Source organism: Anas acuta, chromosome 1 (assembly GCF_963932015.1).
Source record: "Anas acuta chromosome 1, bAnaAcu1.1, whole genome shotgun sequence".
Classification (NCBI taxonomy): domain Eukaryota; kingdom Metazoa; phylum Chordata; class Aves; order Anseriformes; family Anatidae; genus Anas; species Anas acuta.
The window spans coordinates 146,466,563-146,490,759 of NC_088979.1; the positions used below are offsets into that span (position 1 = coordinate 146,466,563).

General features: G+C 38.3%; 1 protein-coding gene across 2 annotated transcripts in view; it reads right to left on the reverse strand.

Annotated features, from left to right (window-relative positions):
• The window catches only part of GNPTAB (N-acetylglucosamine-1-phosphate transferase subunits alpha and beta), a 42,867-nt gene extending 19,243 nt beyond the window's left edge, over positions 1–23,624 (reverse strand). For both annotated transcript variants that reach the window (XM_068663851.1, XM_068663852.1), the window contains exons 1-9: positions 23,396–23,624; positions 18,836–18,921; positions 14,961–15,080; positions 12,937–12,978; positions 11,877–12,082; positions 11,130–11,194; positions 10,705–10,839; positions 2,498–2,659; positions 584–763 (exon numbers count right to left, since the gene is read on the reverse strand). In XM_068663851.1, coding sequence (XP_068519952.1) covers positions 584–763; positions 2,498–2,659; positions 10,705–10,839; positions 11,130–11,194; positions 11,877–12,082; positions 12,937–12,978; positions 14,961–15,080; positions 18,836–18,921; positions 23,396–23,512 — 1,113 coding nt within the window. In that variant the 5' untranslated portion in view covers positions 23,513–23,624. The remainder of the gene's footprint in view (positions 1–583; positions 764–2,497; positions 2,660–10,704; positions 10,840–11,129; positions 11,195–11,876; positions 12,083–12,936; positions 12,979–14,960; positions 15,081–18,835; positions 18,922–23,395) is intronic.
• Positions 23,625–24,197: the final 573 nt, after the last annotated feature.

Below are 24,197 nucleotides of genomic sequence, written 5' to 3' on the forward strand. Positions count from 1 at the left end.
ACTTGAGGGATTCCCTTTCTCTTTTAAATAAGCTTTTTCGAATGCATATCTACTTTTTTTTTTTTTAAGCCATCTTCTTTGTTCTAGTAATTGTAGTCTATCCTGTCCTAACAGAAGCTTATTAGGTTAGCACTAGTCCTGAGACAATGTTTATAGATTTGTATTGCCTTTTCTTGCCTCTAGGTTTTTTATAGACTTTATAAGGAAATTAGACATGGGTATACATTAGCTGAAGCCTTGTTATTTGGAAAAATGACTGCGTTGAGGCTTGATCTATCTTATCTGTTTTGTTATTGGCTTAGCCAAACTGAAATACAAAGACAGATTGGGGCTTAACAAAACAATGAATGAAAGAGGGGAGATGCGGTCACTTTTTCCTTCCTAATAAATGCAGCTTTTAGCTGAAAGGGGATAGCTGGGTTTCAGAACAAACAGAATCATTATTAGCAGTACTTTTGTGATTTTTTGTTGTTGTTGTTGGTTGGTGTTGTTAGGATTTGTTGCTCTTCTCCCCCCCCTTGGTTTTGTTTTGCTTTTTGTTGGTGGTGTCTCCTTGTTTTCATGTTTGTTTTTTTGCTTTTACCTGATGGGTTACTATAGTTATCCGGGGATTATCCAGGTTAAGCCAGGAAGGAATCTGCCCATTAGTGACAATGAAAATATGTCGCACCCAAGGAGCATGCCTCTCTATTGATCGTAACGAATATCTCAGTTCTTCATTATCTTCAAAACGGCTGGCAGAAATATCTTCATCCTGTTTGGACTATAAAAAAATCCTTTAGATTTAAATAAACTATTCTAGTTCTGATCCAACTAGGTAACAAGATTGTCCTTTAACCATAAGTATTTTGAGACTTAGGCATTCAAATATAAAAGATGCATTGATCAAGTGCCATTATTCCTCTAAAGGATCATGTTTTACTAAATTATCAAAGTGAACAATATATTCTTCTGACACCAATGGCTCACCACAAGGTATCATTAGGTCATCTGCTGACCACAGTGCAAGATGACATCACCTTGTACAATCCTAGCTCTTGAAGGAAGAGCTCCAGTTAAAAAAAAAAATCCTGTTTTCCTAGATTATTAATCTTAACTATTTCCTCATCTTGATCAAAAGCCAAGCTGCATTTCAAATCTGTAACATCACCTTTCGGAACTGCTGCTTTAAGAGGCTGGGACCTTCCAAGTTCATCATGTCATAAACCATATATAATGTGTCACCTAATATAGACACTGGAAGGGTGACGATGTGGCTGCTCTTCAATTATACCCAGGTCTTTCATTTCAGAAAAAAAAATAGGCAGGAGACAATTGAATATTAAGCTTAATTTTGTCACTATCAAATAGCTAAAGGTTTCGATACGTTTTTTTTGTTAAAAGGCAACATTTTAAATTAGAAATTCTTCAGGCAAGTAACAAAATTAGGTTACATGACATACTTTTCTTTCCCATTTATGAGAACTTAAACACCTCTTCCAAAACTAAAGAGGGTTGAAGATGCTGAGAAGGAATATTTCTAAAAGAACTATGCCCAACTACAACAGGAAACTTAAGGAAAAAAAACTTGAACATTTAGCAATTACCATTTTCGCTGCAAATTCTATGCACTGTAATTAAGTCTCCTTTTTCAATACATAAGAGTAACATAGATTATGCATTCTCAAAAACATAACTGAAAACATTTCAATAACAACATATATTGGCTAGGTACCCATCTACAAAACGCATAATGTGCAATTAAACATGAGTAAGCATACATTTAAAGTGCAGGGTTTGTATCAATAAGCAGAAATTCCCCGAAGCCAGATTCACAGGATACAGAAACAGACTGCAAGCATTATTAGAGAGGGCATATTCACTTTATCCATTTTTGACATTTATGGTAAAATTAAATTCTAGCAGGAGAAAAAAATCAACATTTTAGAAGATCTTGTAATTTTTTTTTCCTTTTGATAAATTTAACATTCTTCCATTAAACATTTATTCTGTTTAGAACTTTCTTTACAGATAACTGCATTTAATTTCTTTGATTTTCTTTTTTTTTTTTTGAAGAGAAGTAATTAGTATTTGTTCAGTATATGTGACACTGCAAAGCAAAAAACCTTAAGAAACATACTGAGAAGAAGGTAATCGTGTTTGTTAAATAAAACCCTGTCTCTCTCCCACACAGAAGAAGCCTGCTTATCTGCCAGTTAGTACCAATTAAGCCTTGACTGCACATAACTTTATCAGAACACGCACAGAGGGCAAAATTTTTCATTTAGTAGACAACAAGAAAATTTCAATTAAATGCCACTCTGCATGATGCTTCCTCCTTTTAGATTCCAGAATCTGGCAACATTCTTATGACATTTTATCATAACAAAATAAATGCTGGGTTCTTAACACATCCAAACTTCTGAAAGAAATCCCCTGTTCCTTGTCATTAACTAGTTAACTGCAAGCCTCCCTCTGCATACTGCAACCTTCACATTCCGTAACAGGATTTACCTACCTGACTGACAGAGCTGAGGTCCCACAGTAAGTAAGCAGGATTAAGCATTAATTCTTTTCCATCTATAGTCATGTTCTTCTTTGCTTGTTTGCTCAGTTCATGGAAACCCTTAGGGTTATTCAGTTGCAAAAGAGCCACGCTGGCTTCTGAATAGAGCTGCAACTACAAAAGCAAAGAAAATAATTTCCAGCATGCACCCATGGCCAGTTCTACTCCTTTGCCAATTCAATCATTTCATTATATTTTTCTTACTGGAGTTACTAATAAGAACGACTAAACACTGTTTATAAAGCAGTACAATGTTAGAGGAACACAAAAAGGGGGCAGTAAAACAGGAAATGAAAAACATTTAAAGACACAGAACAGTTGTAGATGGTGAGCCTTTATGTTCCAAAAAAATATTTCCCTTTACATAGTAACCCAGCAAGAGTAAAGCTGGCTACATCAGAAATATTCCTTAAGTGATTAATAAGTCACTCCCACATCCAACAACAAAATTTGGATTTTATTTCAACTTTGTTACACAGCTGAAAGAATCATACTCTCTTTCCTCCCTTTTTAATCAACCAATACTTTTCTGAGAAAATTAAAGTCGCAAATTCATCATTGCTGTCAGAAGCGTGAAATATTCAGAATGGTTTAGAGATCAACATACAGTTCAGAAATCTGAGATACAAAGGGCTCCAGAACTAATCCTTGCGGGTCTCCAAGTCCTTAATGATGGTTGCCAATAGGCTGTTAAGGTCATTTCTTAGTTGGGGACTGTTTGATCTGTTTGCTGTTTTTATCTCTTGCCACTAGTAATTCTGGATATCAGATTTCATAATGCACAGGGCAAGAAGCAGCTTGCACTCCATACCCTGTCTAACAGCTACTAGAACTTACAAATTGCAGGGCACTGAAACGTTTCAGTAAAAATATAGCATAACCCAATAAAACACTGTTTACCATATGCAGTAGCGTGAGAAAACACTGTGCTAAAAGTACAACTGTATATCGATTCTCCAAATGCATGCATTCAACAGAGTAAATATTGTTAATTATTAACTACATTTATTATCTGCAACGCTTAATTTTTGTCTTCATGCAACATAAGACTAAAATGCACAACTACCAGATTTTTCAGCTGAATATCCATAAAAGCAATAAATAAAATATTAACATTTTCATGTTAAAAAACAGCAAAAAAAAATCCATCATTCTATTGATTTTTTTCCTGATTAAATCTGACCTTTTCAGCCCATTTTAAAACAGCACTTGTCCCAGAGTTAGTACTCCTTCCCCTAGCAAGACCAGCTGTCCCACTTGTGACATTTTAAAGCTGTTGATGCTTTGACTCATATGCTATTTGAGATCTTTCAATCTGACTTATGAGGCCTGCCATTAGAAAAATCTGATAAATCTCAGACCTTCCAGGGAATCATTTGAAGCTACGGGTGGAAAGGATGGCTTCAGTAGTTAAATGGCTGAGGTATAGTTACGGACTGCAACCAACAACCTCCAAAAATATCAATATCTGAATGCTACAGATTACAAAGCTGCCATTAGTGGGTATGTGCTTTATTTAGGAATACAACAGTGTCACACAGTCCCTTAGAATCTGTCATATAAAATATACATAAAACAAACCAAAAATATTGCCACTCAAGAGCTTTGGAAGTGTCTCATAATTTTCTCTTTAATCTGTTTCCACAATGACTAGCTCAATAAAATAGGCACATGTACTACAGATCCCTAACTAGATTTATTACCAAAACTCTCCCTTTCCCCCAACTAATACAGCATACATGCTCCAGGTTTTTAAATATATAACAGTCCAAGCACAAATAAATAAAAATATGCACCATTGCTCAGTTTGGGAGTTAAACTGCACAGAATAGAGAAGGTGAATGGGGGAGAGGGGGGTATTTGTTTGTTTAGTTTGATTGATTTCACACGAATAGCTTTTTTCAGAACCAAGTATTTTCATAAGCAGATCTATCAATAAAGTTAGATTTCAATGAAGTCTCCTGGGACATAAATTATCTAGCTTCTAAAACACCAAAAGCTCTGATCAGAACTTTCTATTGCTGGTATTTTCAAAACAGCATTCTCCCCTGCAGATTTTCTGATGTCTCACAGCTATTACCCTCCTCTCAGCGGGGAGTCACACAATTGCCCATTCTCTTTAAATATTATGTTCTGGAGATCAGCTTGATCTTGACAAAATTGGTCAGCAGAATTAAAGATGCTGTGAAAGCAGAACAGAAACAAACAAGCATGTAGATGCGGAGAGTCAGCATGATCAGGCAAGTGTTGGCTTCCAGCACCAGTGGGCTGACAAGACACCCTGCAGTCAGGAACATCGACCACCACCCATGCACGTTTATATAACGCACTTGAAAATGAGACAGGAAAACTGCATTCTCCAAACATGGTAAATTTAAATGCAGGTTCTCCCTTGAAAGCTTTGGCAATGCTTAGACTTAACAGGCTAGGAGGCAGGCCGGATGGGCTGAGCCACCCCAAGCAAAAGTAAATACTTCATTAACATGTCCTCAAGCTAAGAGGCCTCAAGAATAGATTTTTTTTTTCCTGGGGTGAGACTTGGAATCCTAACCAGTCCTTAAACTATTACTCTTTATCTTCCTAATGACCAAAGTTGATCATTACAAGAAGTTGTGAATGCCCCGGCCCTGGAGGTGCTCAAGACCAGGCTGCTTGGGGCTTCAGCCAACCTGATCTAGTGGGTGGCATATGCAGATTAAAGAGGAAGCAGTATTTCACAAAGGAAGAAAATCTGCAAGCTTTTAACTTTACCTGAAGCAATCAGGATATTGAATCTTGAAAGAAAAAGTCACCTTTCTCCAAAAATTTCACTATATATTATTTTAGTGGAGAAGCGTTAGCATAATAACCTCAAAAAACAAAAACAAAACCAAATCTTTCAAAGTAAAAAATATTTTTTCCAGCTCTTCTTCAGCGTGAATAAAGTCAATGTAATGTATTTCCAGCCCCTAAAGAAATAAGGCTTAGCAGCTGACATAATCAGAGTAACACCTCCATCTAGTGGCTTACTAATGCACTATTAAGAAAGCACGGAAAATAAAAAGCAACCAAATACTATTTTCCAACCGCACCTGTCAAAACACACACAGTACAAAAGAAATGTTGATCAGCAGATATACTGCTGCTTACCTTTCATATGGAAATAAGCTTCCATATTATTACACTGCAATGCAGGCCATAAATACAAAAAAAAAATGGAGACTGTAACATACACAATTAGAAAATTTTAAGGGTGCATTATGTACTATGTAACCTCCTCTTGAGTTCAACTCATTTTAGTACAGAATTACTGAGGATTTTTAGATCAAGAAACACGTGGCCCAGAGGTCAGAGCAATTTTTGGTCCTTTTTGTATTCAGAAGTAATTTCAATCAAATGAAAATGATCCAATTAAAACAACATAATCAACACAAGTGTATCAACAGCTACATTCCTCCCTTTCTCTCCTTAACACCTTTATTCCTTTCAAACAGTAGCACTGATGAAATTTTAAGTTATTTTTTTCTGTATTTTCAGCACTGCACTAAGAAACAGCCACTTCAAAAGAGTACGGAGGAACTTTTTAAGAATAAGGAGGCATCTATGAAACAAATCTAGCCTAACTCAGGTGCAACTTGCCTTCGCTCCACCACGCATCTCACAGTACTTCACAAACCTTAGACCTCTAGAGTGGTAACTACAGAGGAATCACTGGAAATTACAGTGGAGACTAAACAACCAACCTTTCTTCTGCTTAACAGCAGCATGAATCAAGCAGCTCTCCCCTAGGTAAGGGGAGCAGCACACTTGATGACACTTACCACAACTGCCTACCTATAACTTCCACTGAAAGGAGACTGATTTTGAGCAAGGGTCTCAGTAAATGTTCCTATAAAAACAAATCACATTGACACTTATTATGTAAGATCTCTGACTTCATAAAAAAGCATCTTACATTTATACGCTTACACTCTATTACAGATTTAATATGAATAAATTGCTGCTAACAAGAGTAGGAGTCTGGTTGGGGGTGAACCTGCTACCTACCTCACTATAATCAAGCAGTGTATGCTAATCTCAATTTAATTGTTCTAAAGCAGCCACTACTAGAGGAGGGACACACACACACAGAGCAATGATACAATGACAACTGGATGGTGAAACTGCAGAATGCATTAGATAGCTGAGAAAAACTGTGTTTACACAGAGAAGTGCCTAACCAAATTGCAGAGGAGCAGCTCCTAGGAACAGATAGCAAGCTGGTCGCAGTGATAACATCTACAGAAAGATAAGAATGCACGCAGGAGAACAGAACCAGCAAAAAGATCAACAATCGACTGGTTGACACATAACTGTCAACAAAGATTAAAAAACAACCCAACCTAGGCGGGGTAAACAAAAATCACACAGAAAGAAAATAGGCAAGGGATATCACTCCCATGAAAACAGACAAAGGAGATACATCCAAGGCACCAGAGATGTAGCCTCTACGTTCATCTGAACAGCAAACCAAAACCCCAAACTCTAGCATTTTTCATGTTTGTTAAAGAGTTAAACTAGAAATGAGCTTGGATACAGACAACAAATTAAACAGTTGCACAGACATGAGAAGCAAAACTGAAACACGGAAATAATCCATCCAGCACGCTTTTTGATGGAGTAAATAATACTACTAAGGGATGCTGCTGGAATGAAAAAAGATGATCATCCATAGCTATGAATGGCATTCAAAAAATTAAGGTCCAGGTAGAATCATTCTTACTCTAACAAGTCTTGAAACCACAAGAGAATAAAACCCAGCAGATTGCTCAGAAGTAATAAGGATGAATCTGGGTATTTCACTCTTCCAAGGCATTCACAAAATAAAGCACCTCTAGATGGAAGGTCCATTATAACTTAAGAGATATGGGCTATGAATAAGGTCTCTGCTTTACAGATTTATGACAGAAAACCTGGAGAGAATTAGGAACTTCTCAATCCTGGAAGCAAAATTCCACACAGGAGTATCAAGGAAAAAAATCATCAAAATTCACCGGAATAATAGTTCAATAATGAATTAGAGAAATAAGTTAGAAAGTGTCTTTTGTAAGGGAATAAGAAAAAAACACCACTATAGCACAAATAATGACAGGTATTCCAATATTCAAAAGAAAGAGTAGGCGGGGAGAATGTTCCTCAGAACTGTGTTATTATGAGAGCTTGTATCTATGAAGTTAGACCAGAGAACAAACATTGTCTAGGATGGTGCTCCAGTATATTCCCTGATGTGGAAATGAGACAGATTTCTTTTCCACCAAGTTATCACTGCAATGAGGCAATATTACTTCAGATACCAATCTGGCAATTAATGAGGACATTACAGAAGAGCTGCTCCTAGAAAATAACCCTGGGTGAGGAAAACATGAGTCAATTGATTTCAAATTAACACAAAGACAAGTGAAGGAATATCTTGTTACTAAATTTCTTGATTGCTGAGGGGCAATTTGAATAAATGAATAGAGCAGGTAATCGAAGTCAAAGGTATTCTGAGCAATTCAGCTTCATTAAGTCAAACATGTTACAGCTACCAGCAACCTGTACCTTACTCTGTGCTGAGGTACTAGAAAAGACTACATGCCCAAAAGGCTGAACTTGCACTCAAAGATCTTGAAATACTGTATGTCCAAGCAGATTTTCAGTCTTTTACTGCAGGTGAGACGTGCCAACAGAGAGAATAGCAAAATTCCCGTCTGCAAACTGGTGTTCTTAATTTACCACTCTTATTGTCTAGAAACAGACACAGGTTATGACAACCACAGGACTACGTACAGATTCTTAGGAAATGAGAATCTGTTGGCAGCAATTCTCAAAGAACAATTGTTGTATGAGCTCGAAGATGTTTCAACTTGCTTTTAAATGCATAATAGCATTTTAGCTCAGGGATTTCCAGTTGCCATGACTGTCCTACTAATTTCATTCTTTTTATTCAAAATGGAGGCAGCAATTAGACAAAGATGTTTTCAGCAAAGAAAATATGTAATTTTAAAATTATTTAAATGTGTTTACATATATTTCACTTTCAGGATCCTGTTTTAAGTTGTTGGCGTTTTTTGTTTGTTTGTTTGTTTAAAGCAGTTTGAGCTCTCAACATTTTAGAATTTTCAGTATAGCTCTATCTACAGTAAGAATCAAACACTATCCTTTCCCCTTCAATGTATTTACATTTGGATTCTTCCAGTGTCTCTAAGCCAGGAAGCATTCAACCACCATTCCTTATTCAAGCTTGAAACAAAGAAACTAGAATCTCAGAGAGAAAAACTTAAGTATGAACTCCTCTTGGATAACCATCTATTTCCCTACATTAAACACAATTTCTTTAAAGCAATTTTAAGAAAACATAGTGATAGCATTTAAAAGAAACACAGACTGGTAGATGGACCTCATGAGTACCCACTGCAATCTTACCAATGTACCACTGAGAAAAAAGTGGAAGGATGCCACTACCACACCAGAAAACACTTCTTGCTATTTTTGTGAGTGATGGTAGACTATTTTATGAACAGCATCTGTACAAAGTAGTGGTAGGAAGCAATGGAGGTCATGTAGAAATACTGGCAATGTTGTTTACAATAAGCATAACATAGCATACAGCAAGTCTGCTGGCCTTGGGTTAGCTATGTACTATGAACTTGTCACTGTATAGAAAGTTCTGGTGATGCATCATTTAAAATACTGTACAAAAGTCTAGTTGATCATGTTGAAGACAGACAAATTCACAGTGAGAACATCAGGAAAGGGCTGTCAGAAGCATGAGAGAAATGGAGAGCCAGTGCTGTGCAAATAGCACAATGTGATTAACTCACTAAAACAAAAGCTAGGAGAAGCCATATCTGTACTCTCTACTAATACACAGGAGATGTAAACAAAACCAAAAGAGAAGAGCTATTTAAGTTTACAAAAAAACTATTTAAGAGCTATTTCTAGTAAGCTACTTAAGAGTGGGTAGGGTGAAAGGTACAAATATGTTTACTTAACAAGGTTTCTAACCATTGTTATTGAGATTCTAAAACAACTTGCTTGTCTTGCTAAGACATGAATGAATAAATTTAGCTTGCATTAAATGGAGACACGACTGGCCTATGAAACCATTTTAAAAGTATCCTTTCAGCTGTAGCTGAATACATGATTTGATAATCCAGCTATAGAAAGAAAAGGAAAGCAAGTCATCCTCTTTCAAGCACCAAGAACAGGCCACAAAGTGAATTATCACATTCTACAAGTGGGCATCTGACTAACAAAGATTTTTTTTATGGATTGACATCCCAAGTCTCTACATACCCTTAAGCCCTGCTAACTCCCTTCTCCTCTACAAACTCCCTGGCCTCAGCCCCTTTCACATCACCATCTTCCCAGAGCTCTCATTACAGAATACTCAGCTCGGTTAACTAGCAGCAGACCAGCATTCTTTATCCTGTTGAGCACTTCCTTCAGAAGGAACGCTCACTCATATCTCTCCGTAAGATCCATTGTCATGCATAAGACAATGATTTTGACAGATTTCTGAAATTTTTACCTGTCTGTTAAACAGGTCTGTAACTGGAAAAGTTGTCCAAATATTAGGAGAGAAAGGAAGGCACAAAATGTTAATGGATGGCACAGTCACACAAACTGTGTTCTACTGTTGTCTTTCAGATAGATAAATTAAGTACAAATCGCTTAGTAGCATACAGAGTACTTGGCAGAAAGAAATACAGCATTCAGCTGTGAAACAATTCATTGCTCTTACTATTAAGACTATTCTTCCAAAAGCAAAGAAGGAATAAAAAAAGCTAAGAAATCACACAAACAAAATTCTGTTGCATTTAACAAACCAGTGATACAATACACTTCAGTAAGACAACAGCCTGTAGCAAATGGCTGAGAGAAACTGGAAAGTCTGGTATTTTTCAACTAGTTGTAAGCTAAAAATCTAAAGCCTAGTAACTTGCAGCCGCAGAATGGACAATTGGCATTTGGAAGGCAACAATTTGAGTCACTATTTACTATTCTTCACAACTCAGGAAAAGGGTCACAGATAACTATCAGAAACATCCTATCACCTGCAACAGTTCTCTTGCTAGGTAAGTAAGGTCTGTATGTGAAATACTTAAAAACAAACAAAAAACAATACAAATAAGTCACTCTTTCCTCCACGTCCTTACCAGTTTCACTTTAGAGGCCAGACTCTCTGGTAGTTTTGTTCGTAGCTGATTTGTTTCTTTGAATGTAGCTGGAAATCCACTAAGGAAGGCCAAGTCTTGCATTAACACTAGGCCTGGAACTTCTTTGTCTGTAGTCTAAAAACAGAATGACAGGGTAAAAAAAGTCTTTTCTTTAAATTTCTAGTATTTCACATTATCTAAAAACCGCTCAGCAGATGACAGATTTAAAAGACTATAGTTCTGTCATTTAACCCAAACTTCCAACACTGAAATAAAGGTAATTTTAAAAGCTTTCACTTCTTACAATGTTTGAGTTATGAAGAGTATATAGCAGAGAAATACTTTCTAAAAAACATATTAGTATAGGACAAATTTAGGACATACAAAAGCTAAAAGATAAGTTAACAGATTTTAAAAGTACATACCAAGTAGCCTCTCCATACTATCTGTTTGCTGTTGTCTTTTAACATTCCAGAATGGGCAGCTTCAACTAGAATAAATAAAATACATTGCAAATCAAAAACTGGAAGTCACTTCTTTTGTATATTCCAGAAACTAAGATAGACTTTTGCAAATTAAGGAGTTTTGGATGTTTATCGAGTGAAGATTTGTCTTTATACCTGTCAAATAATCTTGCTGGTAAAAACATCAGTGTTTGTGCAAGTGGGTGGTAATGGGTTGGGCACTATGTATTAAAATTAGAAGCCTGTACCTGTTCTAAGATACTACTTGTAAGCACTGAACACGTAGATAATTTTGTTTTACAGTGTGCAATCCTTTGAACAAAAGCAGAACTTTTTGCACAATATTCAGCTTTCACATCACAGCCATTAAAAGATGATTTTAAAACTAATCCTCAGTCTTAGCCTCAGTCTTCTGAGATCATCAGTGCAACACAGATTTTCAGATATCAAGTCTGTTTTGCAACAGTACTTTAGGAGTACAGAACTGTTTAATCTTTCATAATCAGATGTCTGGGAGATAAAAAACAGTATCGCTGATGCCATCATTTAAAGAAACAGACTGAGGGGAAGAGACACAGTACAACTTGCTAAAGTCAAACAGAAAATTAGTGGCAGAGTCAGTGACGGAAGACAATACAACCTAACTCACAGCAACTTAGCAAAAATCTTTCCCTAGAAAACAATGTGGAAACTGTCAAATGTTCTTACCATCCTTAGGGCTATCAAAAACAATTACTGTCACATTGGTAGAAGGATTTTTTGGTTTTGCTACAAAGAACATATTGTTAGCAGCTTGTAGAGCAGGATGAATGGACAGGAGGTCTTTCAGCGTGACATTGGTCGGCAGTGCAGGATCCAGGACAAGCATTGGCACTTTAACGCAGTGTGTCAGCAAACATTCCAGTTGCTTCTCACTGTAGCAAAATACCAAAGGTATATTTAACACCACTAGAAAATTTACAACAAAAATCAATGCTGGGTGCAATGAGAGATGTTTTTGTAAAATCTGATCAATTATTTCTATTATCTGTAGAAGAAAGGGTGGGAACAATTAAAAGCATACTTATTTTGCTGTAGAAAACAAATATCCTACAGTTACAGTTCAGCACATTCCTGTAATTTGTTCCCCAATTTCTTGCCTCCTCTCCTCAAAAAAAAACAACTCTTTTCTCAACCATGTGTTTTTACTTTTCAAAATTTCAAAGATTTGTTTCAAATATTTCAACGTTTGCAGAGATTTGACTACAGAGGACACCTTACAAAGATCTCTACAGAACAACCAGGCCAAGTTAAGAGCAGGACAGAGCAGGCCCTGCTGCTTCCTGGCAGCACACAGACACATGAGCCTTGGCCCCTCCACAAACAATGACTTACAGCACTGTGTACACAAATGGCAGGTAAAGGTACAGTCGGAAAAAAAATAATCTTAATGTTTTTGAATTATAAAACTCAAGGTACATATGCACTAAAAATCCACACTCCAAATATGAACTATGCCTAACTAGTGACAAGTAAATATTTTTTGAATTTCAGAAATTGTCACACTAAGAGGCTCACAACTGCATTACTGTTATTCAACATAAATATTATCATGTTGTCAACTTCTCTTGAAATGACACAGAAGGAATGCATGCTCAGGCCATAGAAAAACAAACACAATACATCCCATCACTTCACCTCCCCAACAGTTGCTTTCAGCTAAAAATGAGTAGGACATAGTTTATTTTAATTTATAGCCAAGACAAAACAAAAACCAAAAACCCCTTACCTCTTCTTTGTTGGTTCTGTTGCATTCTTTCCAAGGATTTCTCTATTACAAAATGAAAACAACCCCATTAAGTAACTCTGAGTCGGTGGTAAAGAATTAAACCTAATTTCAGAATTCTAATTGAGTCAGGAACATGTTGTGAAACCAGCGACAACCCAGCTATAAAACTACCAATGCCTTGCCATCAGCCTACTTAGGCGAGCACAGGCTGACACGTGCACCCTTGCACAGCAGAACCCAAAAATCCTTGGTAGTGCCAGGAGCTGCAGCAGCAGGACTCTGCCAACAAGATTTTCAGGGGTTATTATTAGATTTAATGAAACTGCTGTTAATAGGAGAAGCACTGATAATAAACCAGCGTGAAGTGACCTGAAACTGGAGTGAGTTCATGGTTTTGTTTATGATACGTATTCTGTTAAGGTCTACCATGCATTGGCCGTATGCATGCAGAAACTGATGAAGATTAATGCACAGGTAGAGCAATGGTGATGCAAAAAAAATAATGATAATAATATGATCCCAAGGGCACCAACACACACCAACAAAAAGAGAAGCACCATCCATCAAGATTCCCTCTCTCCCACTGATGAAGAAATCACCTGGACAGTGACTAATTTGATTCAGGTGGATCAATAAAAAAGTAACAAATTACTAAGTTTTACTATGCAGTACAGAATACATGCTCATTAGCAGAGATTTATAGTCTTTGCCTTTGTCTTCCACAAGTCATCCTGATCCTCTGAACCATTTTTTATTTTTATTTTTTAAACTGTGCTAACCAATGTCAAAATACAAAGGGGGTGGAGGCCAGGGGATGTTGTTATCTACAAGGGGGAGAACCAGCTGTCCCTGTAGTTGATGAACATGACATGGTCATGAGTCTTACCCCTGAGCTTGACATAAACTTTCCAGATCAGTGTTAAGGAAGGACAAAATGTGTGGCTTTCCCTTGCTAAAACAGGAATCACAGCATCTCTTTGCCCAGAAGTATCACGGGGCTGAAACCACAAATGTTTGTTATGTAAACTACTAGGAAATGATTAGTATAAACATGGAAACTCTTCAGAGCAGAGACCATGTCTATATTTAAGATGTTTACACTTAATGCATTTTGCAATTTAAGTAGCAAACCAGAGGCCTAGAACTTCAGTTGTGATCACACTGTTAGTGGTACCTAATTTGCAAGTCATAACATGCCAAAAATCAGATGAATCTTTACACTCACTTGTGGATTTCTGATTATTCTGAATTAACACTTAAAATAAAGTCTTGTTCTTTCATTTAGCATTTTTCTGTTCAAAACTGATCACATGATCATGGAGTTGCTAATAAGGAATTAAATCAGTGGTTACAAAACAACTAGCTTCATGTGTTTGCTGGAAAACAAAGCTGTGCACTATCTGAAGTCTTCAGATGATTAATTTTACAGACCAGTGTAGCACAATCTCTAACATTCTGAATGTAGCATTACATCACCATCTCTGTTGCCTTAGTTAGACAGTTGAATAATACGTCTATAATCTGAATAAATTATTTTCCTCTTCCTCAGTTTCTGTGTTTAGGATACTACAAATCTATTTTTAAGGAGCCTTTAACAAACATATGCTCAAGTATATGTTATTAAGCCCAGTATAAAAAGAAATATTGGGCAATGAGTAGGAGGGGGACGCAGACATGTTAAACATGGAAGATATCACTTTATTATTATCCAGAAACAGTTACAGAAATCCATACAACATGACAAACAAAAAAGCAGTTTTCTGCACAGCGTTTTTACAAATTCAAGACAGATCAGCCTTAATTACTTTAAATTATTATGCTCTATATTTTAAACAGTTTTCTGATTAAACAGCACTTCATGGCTAAATGTAGAACTGAAAGGAGGTTTTGAGAATAATCAAACGAAGACAGAAACTCGCTTTGAATTTTCACGTTTGAGCAACAAGGGAGAAAAGAAAGAGGGCTAGTACCACATTAGATTGCTATTGTTAGTGCAAGGGAAAAAAAATACATGAGATTATTACCTCATTATTTTCTGTTCTTCCTCCATCTGTTCTCTGACCTGTTGCAATTCTTTGATCAGTTCAACATCTGTGCCGTTCACCCAGGTGTATACCACATCAATCGGCATGGGTAAACACAGCCTACATAATTCAAATGAAAGCTACATGAGCTGTTTAATATTACATTACAAGTGTTTGTGGCATCCTACAATAGCAGTTCCCATCAAGCAACAAAAATGCTTGGTGTCTGAGCTGAAGAGACAAAGAAAAAAGCTTCCCTTCAGCTATAAATATATATAATTTCATAATTATACACAAGCCTTTGACAAAACAGCACAGACATGAAACCAAAAGAAGACCTACAGAGGCCATAACAATTCACTAACTAAATGAAATTTACCATTTATACTCTAAATTTCACTGACATGTTAACCTATAATCAAACACCTAGCAACCCATTAAATATTTCTCAAGACAATACCAGCATCTAGGCATATCTTTAATACACCAGCTACCAGAATTAGACAGGACACCACAAAGTGTAAAGACTTAAATCACACTTTATGTTATTTAATTGCCCACAGCCAGTAAGATCTCAGCAGAACCACATCTTTATCCTAACACCTCTTAGATCTCAGTAACAGAGCATTTTACAGACTAATAACCCAAGTAGGATACATGAATTCAGACACTAGACACAGCAGTGGAACCCAATCTTGACACAATTTAATACTGTGGAAGTGTTGCTGAACAGTTAGAGATGTCCTAGCGAACCTAAGGGAGATGCACCAAAGAAAAGGTTTTGAGTACTTATTTTCTATTTGTTTGTGGTTATCTCCTCCCTGAGGCCCACAGCTCTGTTTCAGCAGGTGCTCCAGGCTGCTGCCAGAGATGAACCTCTCAGTCCCAGAGAATAGGGGGATGCCCCAACTATTATTTTTATAAGTTCCACTGTCAAGCTATAATACCTTCCTAAACTATAGAAGGACTTCACACACTTAGCAGAATGCAACAACCCAGCCTCCTGCCAAGCATATTAAACTGAACTTAAACTTATACCCTTGGATGTTGATTTCTCTCTCTGTCATTTGTTTTCATGAAACAGACAAGTGAAAACAAGCAGGAGAAAAGCAGTGTTTGGATAGCAATCACTGAGCAGGTGTTTTAAAACTAAGATCCACTGGGACACACAATGAAATATCCAAGGAAAAGGTGCTCGCTCCCCACCCACTGCATGGCATCCTTCAAACAACAGAGAGACAGGCAGTTTGCAGGTATCTCCTCCATCTTCCCTTGCACAGCATGACATGCAGACAATTTCCACCCGGCTTTGTTTTGTACCAGCTGAGACTCAGTAACTGAAGTGCAGAATTTGGCAAACAGGCAGCTAGTGGCTGGTCACAACACAAGGGACATGAACATTTTGCACTCAGTTCACTGCTGTTCCTAACAACTGAGCTATGACACCTAAGGTCTGCTGGGGGGTTGGGGGGGTCACTCTAAAGGTGGTTTGAACATGTAACAGGAGGCACTGCCTTTCCCCAGCAGTACCATCCAGAAAGCCTACCTCACTTCTGAGGTGCAATACTCTGCAGGAGGCTACATTCTCAGCTGACAAAAAAGTCAATTTGCAGATTACAGGTACCCCTCCTAATCAGTTATTTTACCTCTTTCTCAGGAGACACAGTAACCTCTGGCTCATTAACAAGTGCAACTCACTGTATGTTTTCAGTCTTTCACAGAATTAGAAATTCAATGGCAGGAGCTCCTCCAGCTTTTCCATGCTTGTTGTGATCAGTTAAATTATTGGGTTGGCAGTCCCCTGCTTTCTACAGCTAGGAAACGTGTTTTAGGTGGAAGCACCTGACTCAAATTAGCTAATCTCAAAGGTGCACAACTCTCAGTCCTCTGGGCAAAGGGCAGAGTTTATTTACACAGCCTTCATTTAAGAACATAAAATGTGGGAAAAGAAAAGCCTAAACTCCAACTCAGTCTAGGCTATGAGGCAATTTTAGTACTATTTATACTTCTGTAAAGCCACTCCCCAGTTTATAATTTGTTAATAGCTTGTTTCTATACAATAGCAAATAGAACTGTGTAATTTACTACATTTAACTTGTAGCATTGAAATGTCAGCTCTGAATTAATGCTGGTGTGGCTTGATTTTCATTAGTAATGTCTACAGAGACAATTACAAAAAAAATAAAATAAAAGCTATCAAAGCAAGCGAACTGTTTGTTGATCAATTAGTTTACAATTTATCTAAATATAAGTTAACCTGAATTTTTCTTAACATATTTTTACAGCAAATTGACACACATTGTTTGGGAAAGTAGCAGTTATCAAACATAATAATAATAATAATAATCTTTTGGTCCTAATTAACACTGTTACCAATTAGGATCGGCAACAGTGTTAAGATTTCACCTTTGTGGTCTCTTTCAAAGCTTTCTGGTTAATTTCAAAACCTCTTAAAAAGCACAGGGACATTATATTTTGAAAAGCACCTAATGGCATTTTGCTTTAAAATTAAAAAGGAACAGGAAAGCCACTTCTACGTTATCCTTCTCTAACATTATTTTAAATACACAAAGTCTTCTGTAAGTTAAGGCCAGAAAAATTCAAAAACTTTCTTCACTTAAACTCTGTAACTATGTTTTTCCCTCGTGTGGATTTATTCTTTTGGTCTTCATCACAGATACCAGTCTGGCAAACAGATTAGGCCCAAGATGAGCTGACTAAAATGAAGTATGAAAATACACCACAGAAATGTAAGTTGACTATTTGACTAATTTTGACTATTACATCATGACAGTAAGACTTGCAATTTTGTTTTGGACAAACTGTCATTTTGTAAAAACTCTGTACTTAATTAACACGAAGGCAGAACTTCTTACTGACAGAAACAACCATGCTTTCACTCCAGCACTGCAAAAACACATGCACATTAAGTTAATAATCTGTACGAGTTGTATCACTCTGCTTTATCTGTCTTCCTTTGGAAAACAGGGGAGAGAAGTAAGAGATGAAATAGCAAGTAGTATTCACAAATACCGTGCAATGTACTTTAAAGAATTATCTTGCAGCAGCTAAAACATGATGAACTGATTTGATCATTTCTACTGTCTCATGATTCAAAAAACCTCAAGGCAGATTACACATCTGCTTTCAGGGCTTTTTCCAGTCAAGTGCATCAACACTTAAGAGAGTCAGATGATATCTCCTTAGTAAGCTTCTTCCACCTACCAATTCACCGTCCACTGACTTCCTGAGCAACAGACCCTGTGACTATTCAGATATGAACTATGAAACCACAAGCAGCCACAGAGAAGTTAGCACAACTGAAGCAAATGACCCATCTGACTTAGTTTCCATTTTGTTGTGACTTCTCCCGTGCATTCAGCTTGCTTTAAAAAGCTTTCTCTTGCTACCTTTGTGACTTTTCTGCTAAATAATGTCCCATATGAAATGCAACAGAAAACTTGAGGTAAATCAAAAATAGATTTTTCAAAACACTAGAAGTTGGAGTTTTAAGTGCACAGGAACAGTACTTACATTTTCTTACCTTAATATAGAAAATATTTCATGTACTGCCTTCGCTGTTAACATTACTGTCATTTTGATGTCTCCTTATAGACTGGATGAATTAAATGCATTTAAAAGAAACTGCTGTATATGACTAGAACTTCCAAATCCCAAACACCTTCCAAGTTTGGATATTAATCACTAACTCACAGTTTTATAATCTCTAAGTTAACAATTCATCACAGATTTAGAGCCCTTACAATAAAGTACTACTCAGCAGTATGTTACTTCTTCTGGAATATCTGATTTAAATATTTGAGAATTCATTGAGCAGTAAAACGTGCAATATGCTAACTACAAATATAGCTCACCGATTTTGAAACGATTTGCCGGCAACGTTGTCTCTGTATGAATCAAACATAACATGATACTGGTCTCTACTCCACTCCAACACAACCTGAAAAGAAAAGCACTCAATGTCACCATCTTCTAAAATTAGACACTTACTTTTGAAACTTTTACTCACGACCGATTTCACTCAATTTGATCTACACATTAACGCACATCTGACTTAATCCAAACTAAGTTATTACACCGAGCCAGCAATCAGACACAAAACTTAGAGCACACAATTGTTTTTTTTAAACATTGTTTTTTTTCTCTGCAAGAAAGGACTTCATGTTTTGTGGACACACTTCTTAAGTTACTATTCATTTTGATTACCTCCTCCTTGTCTCTTAACCTTTAGGGGCATGGTCTAGAGGGTAGCATTGGTAGTAGGGTGATGGTTGGACCAGATGATCTTAAAGGTCTTTTCCAACGTTAATGATTCTATGATTATATGATTCTATGATTTTATGATTTTTTATTTATTTTTTTTTTAATGCAGCAGCATCTTCTCAAAACTGAGGCCCTAAAACAAATATACTTCAATACAAGCAGGACCCCCCCGCCATCATCCTGCACAATCTTCATCACCTTCCTTTCTATTCTCATATAGGACATACTGGAGTCTATCTCTGCAATCTGAGCTTTGAAAACAAATAGCCAGCCCAGGGCATATCAAATCATGTAGATTAACCTGGGCACAAACTTAAAACACAATAGGTGTTTCCCAGTCCAGGTGAGTCTTACAGGGCAGCCAAACTAACCCAACAGCTCAATATTCCTGCGGGCTGCAGACTCTTCCATCCCCCTGCATTTCTGCCCCTCCCTTTAACTTGAAGCTGGCATTTGCCAGACCCTGCAGCGAGCCAAGTCACGGAGCTAAACCAGCAGGGAAATGAACCTTCAGAAAACAGATCAGCTTAGTTTCCCCAGCTCGGATGCTGGGGCAGACGAGGAATGGTGGGAACACACAGCTGAAGGCAGGGTCGTCTCCCCCAGCTTCATCCACCCACCAAGATCACTTAGCTAAAATGTCAATGTTTTGCCAGCAAGACCCGTTCACCAGCATATTCACACATTAGCTCTATGGAAGCACAATCACAAGATTGGTACTTCAGAAAGCTGCATGTTTGCATTCCAGTGTTATTTTTAAATGCGTGTGTGTAATACACACACATGTGTATATATACACATACTCACACACATAAATATTGAACAAAGGCACGTAGTTGCATCTCTATTACTAACAGAGTATCCGAAATCATGGTGCCAAGCAGAAACATCAGACTTTACAATACTAAAAATGTTTCATATGCTTTGATACAGCAAAAAAGCGTGAGTAATTTGAGATAAAAATCTCTCGATATAGAAGATCCTGCTCTTAGATAGACTTTCCGTATCTTTCACAGCTGAAGTTCAGTCTTAAAAACTACAGTATCATCTTGTGTTGCTTTAGAGAGATGAGAGGGCAGTGGTTTATTTTATGTGCAGTAGCACATATAAATATGTACTGGGGAAAAAAAATACAGCAGTTGTTTTACACCAGTCTTCTTAGATTTAAATGTCACTGTTGCTTATGTTTTATGGCAACTATAAATGCTACCATTTCTTTAAAATAGCACTCAAAACCATAATTTTAGAGGCTACCTCCCTTCATTTTAAGTAAATACACACACATCTCTTTACCCTCATGCAGGCTGAAGTAAATTAAAGCCTTCTGAAGAGTATAGAGAATAGGGAAGTCCCACCACGCGTCAGTGACAAGCACGCAAAATATATTTCCAAAGCTGCTCAGCTTCTTTGTAGTCCAAATCACATCTGCACAAGCTCATTCCTCTTACACAAAGGACACAATTTACGAGGTGAGCATAAAATCTGCTTCCTTAAATATCCAACACACTATTACACTTCTTCATGCCCAAGTTATTATGTCCTTCTGCCCAATATATTGGTATAACACAGTACATAATGAAAGCTATCTACACATTAACATCTGTAATTACTGCTATTTAAGAATTGACACACACTGATCCGCTTCTAGAAGAAATACTGAATTATCTGAGTTAAAAAAAAAAAAAAAGTATTTTATTGTAGGAATACAGCTCTCTGGGAGAAAAACGTTAACCATTCAAACATTTGCTTTCTGTATTTGTGCAATTATATTAAAAAAGAACCATAGTAGCTCTCTTTGGATAAATGTTTAGGAAAAGAAGTTACAGGTTTCCCACCTGATATGTTCTGCTTCTGTAACTGTTTTCTCCTCTCATCGCTCATTGCAATAATGCCTGCGGGCCTCTGCTTCAACTTTACATGCAGATACTTAAAACTACTAAAGAAAAAACACATTGAGAGCCTATCACGAGATACTGTATCAGCAATGTGACAGCAGTGTCTCTCTTCTTTCATTTATAAAACATTTTTACAAAGCTAAGTGACCTATGGAAGGTCAGCTAACAATGGCTTACAGGCAAACTGTCATAAAACTCAAAACTTATCCAAGACTAGGCTACAGCACTGGCTTACACCTGGCTATCCTAGACGTTGCAGCTGAATCATGCTCAGTACACTGTTATTTCACTGGGATACTTTTTTTCTTGAAATTACTCATTTACATCTTGAGGCTGTTAGGACGTTATTCCCAGTCCCATTTTTTTTTGCTCTAACCACCCATTTCTATGTCAGCACTAATATAAATATTAGTATGACTCTAAATAAGCAGATGCAGTTTTGCTTACTTGGACAAAAAAAGCTGGCTCTGGGGATGGGGGAAAAAAGGAACCGCAAACTCTGTTCAGACAACAGAGGCTGATAGGCATTGCTGCTTTTATTGCTTAAGAAATCCCCACGGAACATTAAAATGGTCCACCTGATGATTACTAGAAAGATTTTTTGGTTTCGAGTTCAAAATTCTTATAAATTTTATTTGCTGCTGCCTTGCAGACTGTACACTGCAGAACTGAAATCTTTTCCATTCTTACTACTGTTGCCAGAAGAGGCCTGACAGTGTTTATTTTCACATGCCCAGTCTCTCCTAAATCCTTAAACTACTACTGTTTACCAGGACAGGAACACTTTAAATCATAAAATTAATAGGCAAAATGCACGCAAACATCTCTTACTGATCTTATTCGTCATCATCTATTTATTTATTTTAAGAGCTTGTTTGTTTACTTTTGTATTTGTGCAGACATTTGATTTGGTTTGTTGCTTTTTTGGGTGGGGTGGGGGGTAGGAGTGTTTTTACCAAGCACGATTAGAAGATTTCTGGTCACTTTTCTTTTATTCTTAACATAGAGTTTTGAAAATTCACTCCCACATCAATCTGCCACTTACTTGCTCGCTGTCTAAATAGTATCTAAGCTTTCCAAACAGTTCTGGTATTAAAGAGACTGGAAATAGGAAACTCAGATTTGGTATTTCTGAGAAGTGACTTGGACTCTGCAAAAATCAGTTGTAACTTGGACAAGTACTGAAGTGGTTTATAAAAGCTCTCAGAAATGCTGAGGTTTGCCTTAGGTCCCGATTCTGGGGAAAAGCAAAAGTTTACTTGAAGCTTCATGGCACCGAGAGATATCTATCAATCAGCTTTAAAACAAAAGCTGACAATCACATATAAACAGACGGCTCAATTATCTCACTCATGGCTTCAAAGTGTTTCAGCAACTTGTGACCACTGCAAGGCAGCAGACAGGAAGCACCTTATGGAAGACAGCGAGCATCCAGGCAGAATAAACTTCTGATTGTGCTCAAATATAGTTTCAGATAATGCTCTTCATGGCCCTTTTTAAGTCTGAAGGAGCCCATCAAAATAAAACAGGGGAATGGGGAAAATACCACCACAACAGCAGCAAAACTTGTCTTGAGAATATTGAGAAATTTAGGAATTGGGAAATACCCGTCTGCTTGCATTTAGCACGGCCATCCTTTTACACTGACCAAGTCTTTAATTATGTGAATGCTTCTTGAGCGCCACAGTGAAGCAAGATCTTTCTTCCTCTCCTGATATTCTCACCGGTGACTTCCAAAATAGACAGGGTAATGTGAAGTGAAACCTCGATATATACCATACACGCGTATAAAATGTTTTATCGGAAAAAGTAGGAGCCGTATCGCATCCCTTGCAGTGCAGTTCTGACTGACCAGCAGCAAGTGGAGTGAGATGGACTGCAGGAGGCCAGGTTTAACTCCTTAAACTCTAGAGGGGAGCAAGCTCCTGTCACTCCCGATCGCTGTCTGGAGGCTGTGCTAAGCAAGAGCCCCGTCAGGCTGCTCAGAACAAGAACAACACAGCACCAACAGCTCACCTGGTGCTGGAAGGGGGTTAAGCTGCACAGGTGAAGGGAGCAGGCGCTCCTGCAGCATTTTTCCCTGGAAACGAGCTAACAGCAGCCCCGGGCGTGCTCGCAGCCGGGTTTATGTCTGGAGCCCCGCCGTGCCGTGCAGGGCCAGGGGCAGCACCGCAGCCGTGCCCCTTCCCCCCAGCCCCCAGCCCCTGGGGCACGGGTCGAAGCGCAGGGCGGAACCGCGCTGCCCGCCGTACTGACCTCCCCGAACTGCAGCGCGGAGACGATCATGAGGACGAGGCCGCCGAGGCAGAGGCAGGGCCCATAGCGGTGCGACAGGCACGTGTAGGTCTGGCGCTGCAGCAGCTTCAGCAGCATGGCCCGCCGGCCGCCGCCACCACCACCGCCACCCGGGCCGGCTCGGCCCTGCACGGCGCGGCCCGCCTCAGCGCGCTGCCATGCGCCGGCCCGGGCGGGCGGGTCCCGCCGCCGCCGCCACCACCACCGCCGCCCGCGTCCCTTCCGGCAGCGCCGCGGCGACACCTGGCGGCGGCTCTCGGAGTTGATGGAGTTCGTCAAGAATGGTTCCTGAGGCAAAAATGTGATAAGAACATCATTAAAAGTCCTGAATCTGCACGTCTGGTCTCTGCCGTGAAGTTCAGATGTCTGCACCTGGTGTCACCGTGGCCCGAAGTTTCACCAGGCTGAGGCACTTCTGGTTACCACAGCGAAATAAAGTCATGCTGTAGGCCCTCATGAGGCCAAGGGCAACAGCACCTACCTCTGTAGTCGTTTATCCCTGCATGGAAAAGTGTTTCTGACAATTCAGTGCAGTGACTTTTCCGAGTAACAAACACACATCCTTCTTTTTCCCTGCCTAAAGGAACAATGCCTGACCATTTCCAGAAGTTTGTGCTAGCACATTTGCACGGCTGTGTTATGAGAGGACTGTACCCTTTGTAGTTCTCAAGGATGCAGTTAAGGGTACAAGGCTCTTTGGCACAGATTTATCGATTCACCAAGACCCACTCCCATGTACCTTTTTGGTGTCACTGTATTTTCC